Source organism: Corvus moneduloides, chromosome 15 (genome assembly GCF_009650955.1).
Source record: "Corvus moneduloides isolate bCorMon1 chromosome 15, bCorMon1.pri, whole genome shotgun sequence".
Lineage (NCBI taxonomy): Eukaryota > Metazoa > Chordata > Aves > Passeriformes > Corvidae > Corvus > Corvus moneduloides.
The window spans coordinates 4959336-4972219 of record NC_045490.1 but is presented as its reverse complement, the minus strand read 5'-3'; the positions used below and the strand labels follow the sequence as shown (position 1 = coordinate 4972219).

The 12884-nt window shown below is 42.6% G+C and overlaps 1 protein-coding gene across 6 annotated transcripts in view; it reads left to right on the top strand.

Annotated features, from left to right (window-relative positions):
• The window catches only part of SGCD (sarcoglycan delta), a 305997-nt gene that overhangs the window by 236583 nt on the left and 56530 nt on the right, over positions 1-12884 (top strand). For all 6 annotated transcript variants that reach the window (XM_032124855.1, XM_032124858.1, XM_032124854.1 and 3 more), the window contains one exon: positions 970-1071. In XM_032124855.1, the coding sequence (XP_031980746.1) occupies positions 970-1071 (102 nt within the window). The remainder of the gene's footprint in view (positions 1-969; positions 1072-12884) is intronic.

Below are 12884 nucleotides of genomic sequence, written 5' to 3'. Positions count from 1 at the left end.
GGAGAGACCCTGATTCCTCCTCTGGGGCTGGAGGTGAACTCGCAATGGGAGGAAGAGGAAGTAGACAGATGGGGTTTCATTTTTGCAGCTGGATTGGAAAGCATGCTAGATGTATAGCCAAGTACTTGTGGTTTTCCTGGATTTTCCTGGTCTCCTCTTGAACTTCTTACGCCTTCTACCCACGTGCATTCCCCTTACCTATAAAATCCCCAAAACAGCTGTGAGTTAGGCTAGTGTTGGAGGTGCTAGTGTTACTCTCCAATCCTAGTGATCTCAGTCAGTTTTTTGCTAAAAGGTATTCTTCAAACCATCTTTTTTTCAGGGAAAAAGAAGTTTACCTCAATCCTTGCAAACTTCCACAATCCCCCTATCTTAGAAGTAATACCTTACATTTGATGTGGTTTTGATTACAGATGTACCTGTGCAATTCCCTACCCACACTGTGTTTCTTATACACCTTTCTAAGCAATTATAGGCTAAATGAAGCTAAATCCCTCATCTTAATAAAAGTTACAACTTTCATGTCTCAGAGGTGAAATGTATTTTGGTACAGTTCTGCTCTGTGCCAGTGGATCTGTACAGATATTAATCACACATTCTTTACAGGGATTTGCTATGAATGAGCAGGTATATTATTATATTGTACAGGCAAGCAGTGAATATTACAGTGAATAGTTTCCTGTTAACACAGAGCATCACTGCCTCTCTGTGAGCAGAGAATGACTTAGCTCAGAGGAACATCTTTCATCTGTGTAAATGGTTTACTGGGGGGCATTGCAGATAGTTCTGAATAGAATTTTTTTTTTTTCACAGAAGCTGAGCTACAAGGATAACACAAGTAATTGCATTCTCTAGTGCCTCCCAGTGCTAGACATGTTATCTTCAATGGAAAAAAAAATCAGCTATTGGCAGCCTGGTGGATTTAGTAATTGTAACTAATAGGGTTGTTTCTCTTTGCCTGTCTTTTAGGATGGAATGGGGAACCTGAGGATCACGGAAAAGGGTCTGAAGCTTGAAGGAGATTCAGAATTCTTGAAACCTCTCTACGCCAAAGAAATCCGATCAAGACCAGTAAGTTTTTGGGAAAGGAATAAGCTTGTTTCTGTAGCCCTAAAAGAAAGAAACCATGGATTGGCAGGGTGACGTGGTTACTGGATAAATTGCTTTGGCCATTGGCCTCTCTATGCAGATGCAGTTTGGGGAGCGAGGCAGTGGGTGTCCTTTGAGGACTTCATGCAGACACTGTGTGCTCTGGGCAGTTCCAGAGTTGATACCATGGCTCTGGTTTGTGTGAGCCACAGTTACCTCAGGACCTCTGAAGTTTCACCCTGTCTTTTTGCTTTCTTTTGAGATAAATCCTAAACAACCCTCAACTGGAGGACTTGTTATTTCTGAGGCAGAGGGATGGCTGGCAGTCCTGAAATCCAGCTCGTTTTTAGCCAATTACATTTCTTCTGGATAGTAGGGAGGTGGTGGCTTGGCACAGGGGCGTGATCTGTTGTTCATTAGCACAATTAACCCATATTGTGTGCTCAGTCCTATTCCATGTTGGTTTAAAATTATGTGTAGTTAAAGTTCGATGCGGCTTAGAGTGACTGCTTGGCAAAAGTGGCAAGAATGTTAACTACTGGAAATGAGAAAGAACTCCAGTGTGATTGAAATAACATTTTCATAGCAGCACTTTGTTGGCTGTTGGTGACTTTTGCTCTTTTTCATGTAATCCTCTATGTCCTGAGCAGCTTTAAAACAACTGAAACAACTACAGAGTTTCCAGGATCTGTGTCAGAAGATATCATCTGTCTTGTTTCCTGATTTAAAGTGTTAATTTGAGTCAGATACCAACCTTCCCTTTTGATAACAATGGCAGATAGCTAATTAAATAAACTTAACATCCTTTTATCTTAGCATTTCAGTGCTCTTGCAGAAATTGGAACTAGGAGCACAATGAACTAAACAGCCAATACAATACCCCATTTAATTATTGAAGGTTGTAACCTCTGTAAGATGGCTAGGAATTGATTTGAACAAGCATAATCATTCAGGAAGAAAACTTAATAAGAAAACCTTCATATCTATAAATGCTTTCAGCCCTGAATTAAAAATAAACGTCATACACCTTTTAAGATAAAATATGTGGGAACCAGGTGCAGCAGTTGGTTTGATAAATAGACTGACAAATTGCTACCTACATTTCTTTTTCTCTAGTTACATTGATGGAAATAATATTTGATTGCTAAAAGAAGTGAGAACTACTTATTGCTACTGGGGAGTTTACTGTTTTCATATTATCATATTGATCTACATTTTAATATGTCAGGGGGTGCAAAAGGTGTCCCTTTCCCAAGGCTGTGAAAGTAATTTCCACGCCATTGGCAGATTACTGAATGCAAGGAACAGGAAGTGTAAGGTAAGGCCTGTGTGTGTTCCTTGCTTTCTCCCCCATCCAGGATGGGTTTTGCTGTTAGATGGAGGAGGATGTAGACTGCAGAAGGTCTGATCTGCACTCTGAGGTGCTGGAGCATCCCTGCTGGCTTCAGTAGATGAGTCCTGAAAACCATATCAACCAGATAGGTCACACAAACCATGCATGTAGTTCCTCTGACTCTTGGAATAAACTGGAATAGCCTGTGCTGGCTTTCAGGTTGCTCATGGTAACCCTGGAATTATTTTTGGGCTGGGGGCAACAGGAGAGATCTTACTGTGTTCAGACAGCCTCTGCTTTCTTGTGCTGTGCGTGACTTTGGCCTCTTGAAAGCAAATGGAAGGGTTGCAGTCAATCAAAGGTTTACAGTTACAGAATATTTTAAAATATGGTTAAAGAATCAACACTCGATCTTTTTAAAGAACAGTAGTATGACCCAGTGTTGTCTTGGAGGGAAGTGTGGTAGCAGGTCCTGAACCTGCTGAATATTGTTAAAATAAAGTGCCAAACTCAGCGCTCAGTAACAGATGAACATCCATACTAATTCTAGAGTGATCTTCTCTGGGTTTTCAGAAGTGCATAATGCAGCTTTAAATATGTGAAGAGTAACAGAAACAAATATGACAAATAACAGTAAAGAGCATCCCAGAAATAATCTGACATATACGATTTTTCATATGTTTAATTAAACGACCTAAGAGTTGTGTACAGTAATAAATAATGGTTTCATGTAAACTCCAAAGACTTTTAGAAGCTGGTTATTTATAGAAGAATTTTTTTTTTTTTTTTTTAACTCAACAAATTTAACTTCAGTATTGTTCTGTGTAGTGGACGAAGGAGCATTGCTGCTGCCTGGAAAGGGCAGGGAAAAATCACTTTTCAGAGTCCCATGGCCTGGGATTTTCCCACTCGCGTGTCTCTGTGGTGCTGCTCCCCCATGTGCTGCAGAGCTGCTCGCAGAGCTGGGCAACCCCTGCCAGAATATCTCCAAAATAGGAATTGTGATTATTCTTGAAAGCTTGGATTTGTCACTGGTGCCTCTTCTCTGCTGCATCTCTTGAATCCGAGGAAGTTGGTAATTAAAATTACACATGGACTTGCTTTCCTAGGAGCTCTGCCTTCTGTTTAATGGCAGGTTTGGATTTCCACTTAAAAGTGGATTTCTTTTTCAAATTGGTTTGGCTGGAAGATCAAGGGTTGGAGAGGAGGAAAAGCCCTCAAAAGTCATCCCAAGAGACTGCTGGGTGGGAACCTCTGAGCTTCTGTAGTTTGTGCCTTAAAGAGCCCTGGTAGGTTCTGTTCCCTTCATCACCTCCCTTCATCAACTCACCTTTGTCACCTCACAGACAGAGGAGCTGCACTTAGATGTGCTTCTCATTGCAGCTGAAATCAGAAGTGTTAGCGGAAGGGTTGGATGGATGTGGTTTGGTCCCAGAACAGAGAAGTCACTGACATGAACTGAGTTCTTAAAGCTGCTTCCAGCCAGTTTCTTTCTGCACCTGACACCCCCCAGATTTGCCTTCTTTTTCCCTCACCCCCTCAAGAGCGACCCCCCAAATCCCTTCTGGTTTTATACAGAGGTGGAGGTCTCTGTTCCTGCTGTTATCCATCCTATTCCTGACTCAGTAGTACTGGCTTTGTAGTATGGGTTAGGAACCTGTTTTCAAGTATCAGAGCTTGCAAAAAAATGTAACCTTGTTATTTTATAAGCCTAAAGTTTAGCTGGAGGTTAATGAACTGGTGGCGGCAGTGTTTGCACCCTTGTAGCCCTGTTTTGAAGAGAAGAGATGGATGTGTTCCCTTTTCCAGGAGTGTTCAGAGCATCCTGAACTCCCAGCTGAACATATTGCACACCAAACAGTGTTTTCCATGCCACTTGCATGGAACATGAGCATCTTGCTGCCTTTAATTAAGAAGATAACTGGACCGTGAAGTATTGCTTGTGTAAATAGAAGTGATTTGTACTTAGTCAAGGAGGTGCATTAGGAATTCTCACATTTCTTTACTTGCAGATAAATTATGAAGATTATTAAAAATTGGAAGGGTCATCTATAAACCCATCTGTAGCTCAGCTGCACTGTCACTCTCAAAATGTAGCTGTCTTTCTAACTGCTGTAATTTATTGTGGACTATCGTGTGAACCATCTGCTTGCTTGTAAATCAGACCAGCTTTGGCTGGAAGTTGTACACAGCAGTGGAAATCGTTAATTTTATGTCCTGGAAAGTAGTGGCAACAGTTATGGGGACTTCAGTCTTCATTGCCTGAATTGGAATAGAAATTTAAAACTGGAAATTTTCCTGCCTATGTTGAGATGAGCGCTAAGAAGCAAGTTTCTTGAAATTTAGAGTTAGCCCGGATTTAGCTTTTTTAGTGCCGTTGGGGTGTTTTGAAGCTTGGCACATCCAGGTCTGTAAGTAACTTGAAAGGGGCAAGACACAGAACAAGCTGTGTGCATTTTCCATCCTGATAACAGCAGAAATAAAATCCTGTGCTGTGATTACACAGGAAAATCCAGCGAATTACTTCTCTCAGGAGCTGTCTGACAACCAATGAGATGATAATCTGAGCTTTAGGAAGCAGAGAAAGACATTGCCATGATAGGATTAGGATGGGTTTGCCCTTTCAATGTTCGTTTCAAGTGCATAGATAGAAAAAAATAAACTCAGTTTGCAAATGTTTACACCTGGGCTTTATTTTTCTTACACTGAGTGCTTTTAAGGCAAGAATATGGATTTGCCTGACAATTTTGACTTTGCTTCAGTAAAAAGCACTTGACTGGGGTCCTGTCCCTTCAGGTCTCTTGCAGACTCTTCAGTTGATGGGTCTGGGAACACAGAATTAAATGTGGGCACCAACCCTCCTACCTGGGGGAGCTCCAAGATCTGCTGTTGCACAGGTATAAGGGATGGCAAAATTCTCTGAACAGATTTTGAGGAGATTTTCAAGTATCTTTATAAAGAGATCTCTTAGTGTATGTAGCTGGTTTCATGTTGAAGGTCTGCTTCCCATTATTTTTTATCAGCTGGAAAAAGAAAGAGTTTGAAAGAAAAATCCTATGCATCAAAGAAAAAAAGCCTGAGGCAAAGGACTGTGTCTTTTTGTTATTTTCCTTTCTTTGGGGGATGTTAGAGGTCCCTGTCCTACGCAGTGTGGCAGGGAGTGTCTCTCTGAGAGCACCGTGCTTGCTCAGGTTGTTGGAGCAAACCTGCCCTCATTTGAAGCCATGCAAAATAACTGGTGACTCCAGAGGAAGGAGGACTGGGGCTCTCATTAACACGTGTCTGGAACTCTGCAAGGGCATTTGTTTGGCCTGGAAAATTCACAGTTGTGAATTAGGGCTGATAAGTGCTGTTCCCTTTACTGGTGTTTAGTAAGTTCTCATCAGCATAAAAGCTAGACCAGCAAGTGCATAAAATACGCTTCTCTGTCCTTTACATTTTTCCCAGTGAGTATTTGAGTGATAGAAATGCTAAAGGAAGCTTTTAAGAATGATAAATAATTATTTTGCCAACGTACTCGTCTCACTGTGTTCAGTTCTGGAATGAGAGTGCTATAATTTTAAAGCACAGAAGCACTTCTGGAATGGCTGTATTCTTTTGTATTATTTGCTCTGCAGGGCTGCCTGCCTCCAAGATAAAAATACACACTGCAAAACAATAATCCATGTATTTGGATTAAACAGTGACATGTGCCCGCAGTGGGGCATACCTGCCTCGTAGCCATAAATACATATTTATAAGCAATATAACATACTAATTTGGATAAAAAGGGAATGCAGATGGCAAGATAATTGCAACTTTGTATGAGGCTCAAACTGTGTAGTAGAAATGTAGCTTTTCGATAGATAGCATGAAAGAAGGCTACTATTTTTTGAGGGAGGAGACAAAATAATTCCTTTTCTTCCTTTTTCAAAGTTCACAGAGAAATAGAAGGATGTTGAATTAGTTCCTGGTGATTTGGTCTAGCAGAGTGCTTAAGGGTTTCAGCGTGTTCACTGAAACCTTCACAGGGTGGAAATGAGGAAATGCAGATTGTCTCACCATGCTGCCATCACTCAGCTGTCCCTGCCTGCTCCCACCACCTCTGCAGCCATTGCTCCTCCCAGCATTTCACTGTTCCCTTAGGGACTGGTTCTTCAAGGAAGAGAGGAATCTTCTTTGCATAATATGACACATCTGAGCCTGTGAGAGCTCCTGCCAGCTCAGGAGATGTTGGCCTCTGGGGCAGTTCAGCTGCCACTGTAGCCTCAGGTAAAAAAGTCTCCCACTACCCAAGATCGACTTCTGCAGCACCTCCTTGGACTGCATCTTCATAGCTTGGTGCTCCTTGGCTGATTTTTGGTCCAGAAGTTGGGATGAAGAAAAGAACAAGGTTGCTGTGGATGGCAGAGCCAAGACAAACAAACTTCTTGCAGCCATGCCTGGCCATCTCCTGTCCTCCCTGTGGGGTTTGTTAATCATTCCTTGTGGCACCACTCCATACTGTGTTAGATTCCAATGTGCTTTAGCCATAGATGTGTCTCTCAGCTGGGTCAGTTTGAGCCTTGTTTGCCTGACAGAGACCAGCAGAGAGGAGAGCTGGCAGTCAGCGGGGGATGCAGTGAAAGAACAAGTTGCAAAGGCATCATTTTGGCAGAAACGCCCTCACCTGATGTACAGATATTGTTGCCATTGCCATCCAAAGCAGATTTGAGTCTGTGGACAGCAGTAGGCTGTGAGTGTCCCGTGGGATTTATAAAACTGATACGCTCTCCAATAATAAATTTCATCCTGAAGCAATGAAATCCAGAGAGTGAACTACTTCAGTGTGAACCTTGGCTGCCCCAGCGCCTTGGGGGCAGTTAGTGGCTCTGTGATATTTCCAGTGTGCTGAAAAGGTGGAAGTTAAGTAAATTTTACAGCAACTATGAAAATATTTCCTTTTACCTTCATAGTAAAATCGGTCAGAATTCTCTCAGCTTTGAATTTTGCAGGGAATTTTGTAGGCTGACTGAAGGGCTGTGTCAACATCAGAATTAAATCCTGCTCTGCCCGTTCCTGGTGGTTTCTGTAAGGAGCTGGTGTGGTGTGCCTCACATTGAGGGCACAACAGGGAACTGAAGTATCCCACCAGCTTCCAAATCAGAGCATCCCAAAGATGTGCAAGAGCAGAAGCCCTGATGTAGAGAAACTTTCAGAAATAACTCCACAAGTTGCATTTCAAAGCAAAATCTCGTGGAGACTGCCTCTGGCATTTTAAAAAGGATTTCATTAAATGTTGCTAACTTGTCATAAGATCTCTTAAATGGAAGGGTAATGGCTCATAACATTTGTAAGCTTTTTAATTTCATGCAATATGAGCAGTGTAATCAACACCTATTAAAGCCAATCAGCTGTGCCTGGTGGGCTACCTACTTCAGCTTTTGTTTATATTTGTGTTTTGGGTACACCTCTGACCTAACCCCGGGAACCACGTGTTTGTGGTTTCTTACCCTGACCTCAGGGGAGGGTTTATGTCCAGAAAATGTGGTATAATCATTGCAGAAGTATCTGACCCCATAAGGTGCATAAGCACTTTATAGCCAGCGTTTTTCACCGTCTTGTCAGGGAGTTTGGAGTTGATGTGGACAAGTTAACATCTCTGGAGCTAAACATGAAGGAGACAGAATTTCCCAAATGGTCTCTCAATGTATTTTGCTTTGACAAGTGAAATTTCTCGCTCGAGCCGCTTGTGTGAGGGGAGAGAAACTGTTCAGATCATGTGTTGGTTTTGCTGTTCCGATCCAACTCCCACCTCCTCTTCATTCTAAACATTTGCAGCTGGACCCTGTGGCAACAACAACGAGTGATGGGCACCCCAGCTCAAAGTGAGCTCTGGGCTAAGGCTGGGTGCTCTGTGGGCTCTGTGCATTGCATTTTTGCCATGATCCCAGAAATCTCTTGTATTTCAGCTGTGAAAAGGAGGACAGTGGGGCATGGAAAACACGAGCGACTCTGTGGCCTGCAGTTATCTCTCTGAAGTGCAAAGGCGCTGACTTTAAGGATTTACCACGTCTAGACATTGCTGCTGACAATCAGGATTCTGGCTGCTTTGTAGAGGCTGAACTACAAAAACAACTTTTTAATACTAAAAATGAAAAAGAAATGAAACTTGATATGGCATGGGTAGAGGGAAGATAGAGAAAAAGAGAAAATGGAAAGACAAATAGGAAGATCCAATTATAAAGAAAAATGATGTTTTTCTCATGTTTCCAAGCGGCCTCAAGAGCAGAGCTTTGTCACTTCTTACCACAGGACAGCAAACACTTCTGCAACTCTTCTGCTGATCAAAACTATTTTGGCAGGAAAGTTATGTATTTTATAAGGCAGGAGTCGACAAGACAAGCTGTGCAGTCATTGGGAAGTGCAGGCACACAGAACTGGTTTTACAGACAGCTCAGTTCATGTGTTCTTTGATCTACAACAGGGAAGCAAAGTCAGATTTTCCACGTTTCATTTACCAGTTGCTATACTTGTTTGATTGTTTTATTTCTAAATAACAGATGTTGTATTTGGAGAAATAAGGACACAGGTAAAAACAAAAACAACTTTAAATTTGCTCCTTTTCTTTTAGGACAAATTTATTGAGGATCTTGGGAAAATTAATTTGCTGCTCTTGAAAGAAAAAGTACCATTTCTTTGACTTTTGACATCTTCCTGGTTGGAATATGTTTCATATAAAAGCACATGCAGTAAAAAGTTGTTCTTCTTGGGGGGTGGTGGAAGAAAGCAGTTTCCATGGTGCCTGGTTTTTTGTTGTTTCTTTTTTTCTTTATTTACTCCCGGTTTTCAGTATAAAATGTTACATGTCCATTGATTTCCTTCCGATGTCCTGTAATTCTGAGTCCAGTGGGAATCTTAGGCCTGCTTCCAGCGTGGCCTTAAAATTTTCTGAGGCAGATTGTATGAAGTATTAGCAGGAGTCTGCTCCTCGTTTCCCATTGAAGCAGAATAACCTATGGAACAAAAAGAAAACCTAAAGTGCTTCAGCTCACAGTATTTCTCCCTTGTTCATCCATCAAGCACAATCCTTGTTTGCCATCCTTACATAAAACTGCAGGAGATTCCTCACTTTCAAGCCTTAATTTTTTTGGCTGAGCATGAGTCGAGCTAAAGCCTCCTTGGCTTTTGCCTTTTTACCTCTGAGGTTCCCCAGGGAGCATCAACCATCCAGTGCTGCTGTCATCCAACTTCCCCCAGAAACATCCCTTCTAAGGACAGAGGCACACCTTCCTTTGGAGAACTCTTCTTTATGATCTGCAAGGAAAGGATTTATTTAAAGTTTATTTCAAATGTAGCAGTGATTTGTAAATCACTGTTCATGAAAATGTTGAGTAAATGCCAAGATTTCCACTGTGTCTTAGTCAGTGCAGGTTACTTTGTTGGATTCTTGATTAGTAATCTAAAACTAGCCAATTAAAATTGCTTTTATGATCTAAGCTTTTTATTTTTTCTCTTTCTTTCCAGCTGCAGCTTGATACTCTGCTTCTAGTTCCTTTTTCTCCATGAGCAAAACAATATGTGATTCCAGTGGTTCTGTCTTGTGATTTAGACAAGGGGCTGATTTGTGATGGGGCATCCAGTGAATAAAAGTGGTGAACATTTCAGTTCTGCTTCTCTGCTGAGCAACCAGCAGCAGCTGCAAAAGCTGTGGCACCAGGAATGGGTGGTTTCTGATTTGGGGAGAAGCTTTGCTGTTCACTGAATCATCCGTGTTGCTCATCTCAGTGCCTGGGAAATCTTTTTGAAGTGCTAGTGCAAACTGAGCCTTCTTGGATGTGATCTGACAGGACTGCAGCCCAAGGCAGCACAGATGAAGAGTAAGATGGGTTTTTTCCAATGAGAAGCTTTGTAAGACATATTTAAAAACAGAGAAACAAATAAACTGAAGGCAGTGGGTTGATTGAGGGGAAAAGAGAGGTCACTTGTCAGACAGATCAAGCATCACTCTCCAGAAAGGATTTCAGTTTTTTAGCCAAAAGCTGTTGTCTTCCTTTTGATTAGGTTGATCAGCAAGAGTGTGAACAATCCTTTATTTTTCTTAAAAACCTGCTTTTTCTAGGTATATTTTGCAGGTTAGGAGTGGGCACAGCTGACCTTACAGCAGCTGGTATTTCCCTTCAGGCAGATTCACTGTTGTGTCCTACATGCAGCTGAAGCCACCCAGTGAATGGCCAAATAATCCATAATCCAAATGCACACTCATTGCTGTAAAAGGTCGAGAGTACCTTGAAGCTCCAGCTGATTTAGGATCTTGGTGTCCATGGTTGGAAGGCAGTGAGTTGATGGGATGAGCCAGAACAAGGTTCCTCTGCTGCTTTCCGTGGTTGGGTGTTCAGAGCCTGTACCCTCCAGTTTTTTGCAGAACATCCCTCACTCTTGAAGTGAAGTAAAGGCCACACAGGGCAGTGGCATTCGTGTTGTCACAGCTGCTGCCTTCAGAAGCACCTCTGATTGCATGTCTGCTGTTGCTTCAAGCCAAAATATTTTCTCTGTATTCTGCTACCTTTTGAAAACCCCAGCTCCTCCTGCAAACTGTCCTTTGCTCTGTGTTTCCTGAAGAACCCAACTGTTATTTATAAATGATGAGCCTTGATGTTGGTCCACAGCTGGGAGAGCAGGAGGTTTTTTGTTTCTCTCTGCAGCATTATCTATCATGCAGCACTCTGGGAGGTGTAGCAGAGGTGAAGCAGAAGAAACAGGAACACAGGAACACACAGGCAGGACCGTTCCTGTGCCCTTTGCTGGTAGGAGTCACTGGTTGGGTGTCTTCACTGATCAGTTCTGTTCCTCCAGAGTTTGGAAAGGACTTCAGGAATAAAAACACCAGCAGAAAAATGCCTTTTCAAAATGGGAGACAACAGACAGGCTGAGCCACCCTGCTGATTGCCCAAAGAGTAATCGGGGTCCTTGGCTTTTATATTCCTCCCTGGGCTCTGTTTTACCTTCACACATCCCATTCTCTTTGGCTGCTTTTGCCATTACTCACCATTTCCCCAGACAACTTTCCTGCCTTCTTCCAGGCATGGAAAAGCTCCCCAGTGGAGCTGGTTAGGGATGTAATTTTGTTCATTGGACCTGTACCACAGCAATACCCTGCGCGCTCTCCTCTCCTCTCTTCCCCCCAGAGCAGATACTCAGGAGTGTCTGTTGAGTGGCAGCCACAAGATACAGCCAAATCCCAACACAAACATCCACCTCCTGCAGTTGTGCTGCTGAGCAGAGCTTTGCTGCTATGCTCTCTCTGTAGGTACATGTGTGCAGTGTGGCAGTGTTCAGCATGATTTAGGATCTTCCCTCCAGATCAGCCCAATTCCACGTCCCACACTTAACTGCATCTCTCCTTTTACCTGTCCAAGTGCCCTCTCACCTTGGCTGTTGGACATTCAGCCTCTCCAAGGCAATGGAGGTTTGTTGTTTTTCCTCTCTGAGATGGTTCCTGTCTGACATTAACTCACACTTGAATTGCTGCAGCTCTGCATCTCAGAGCTTGGCCCCTCTGCTTATTCTTGTAAGGAAGACTCTGTCGGGTCATGCAGACGCATAAAGCGTCCTTCTTAAAGCCAAGTGTTGATCATTTCAGTAGAAAAAGCAATGTGGTTGTATAAGAGCAATTCAAAAAGAGTTTGTGCAAATGTTTCTGTGACCCCATAACCCTGTATCGTAACTAAAGCAGATCAAATTACTTTGGTATCAGAGGTACAGTCATAGGCCCAGCCTTCCTTTTCTGTCCTTCCCCTACAGGGTTAACTGAGCATATTTCTACAATAAATACTCCCACAACAAGGCCTAAATACGGTTTTCATCAATCATTATATAGCTGCTTCCAACCTGTCACACCAGAGCATGCATTTACAGCAGCTCGGGAAAAAAAAATGCAGAAAAACCACAAATAAAAGAATTGGAATAGAAAAGCTGAATTTTCTATCATCAGGGATGGTCAGATGATCTTTCTTTTTGTCTTATGCAGTGGCAAGTGGACAGTCTCCAATGAATAAATAATTGCAGATCCAGGAAATGAGATTATTACTCCCATGAAGCTGTTGAAAAGGAGAGTTCACTGTGCCCTTCAGACATATTTCCTGATGCACAACCCTGCATTTACCTATGGAGCACAGCAAACCTGAAGCATGGGGCTCATGAGGAAGAGCTTTATAATTGTGAAAGGAGCCCAGAAACTGAAACACTTTGATTGCAGGAACATGTCCAGGCTGCACCTTGTCATTTCACAGGCCAGATGCATTGGAGAGAACGCCAGTGGGTAATCACAGAAGTGAGGATGGCTGCCTGCATCCTGCCTCCCAGCCCTCACCGTGCTGTAATATAGTTGCTTTTGCAGTGTAATTGCTTTCTCTGCAGGGCTTCTTCCTATTGATTCTGCTTGTGTGGATTTAAATGGTTTGTAGGTTGTAACTAGACTCAGGTTGGTCTGCACCTCCACTAC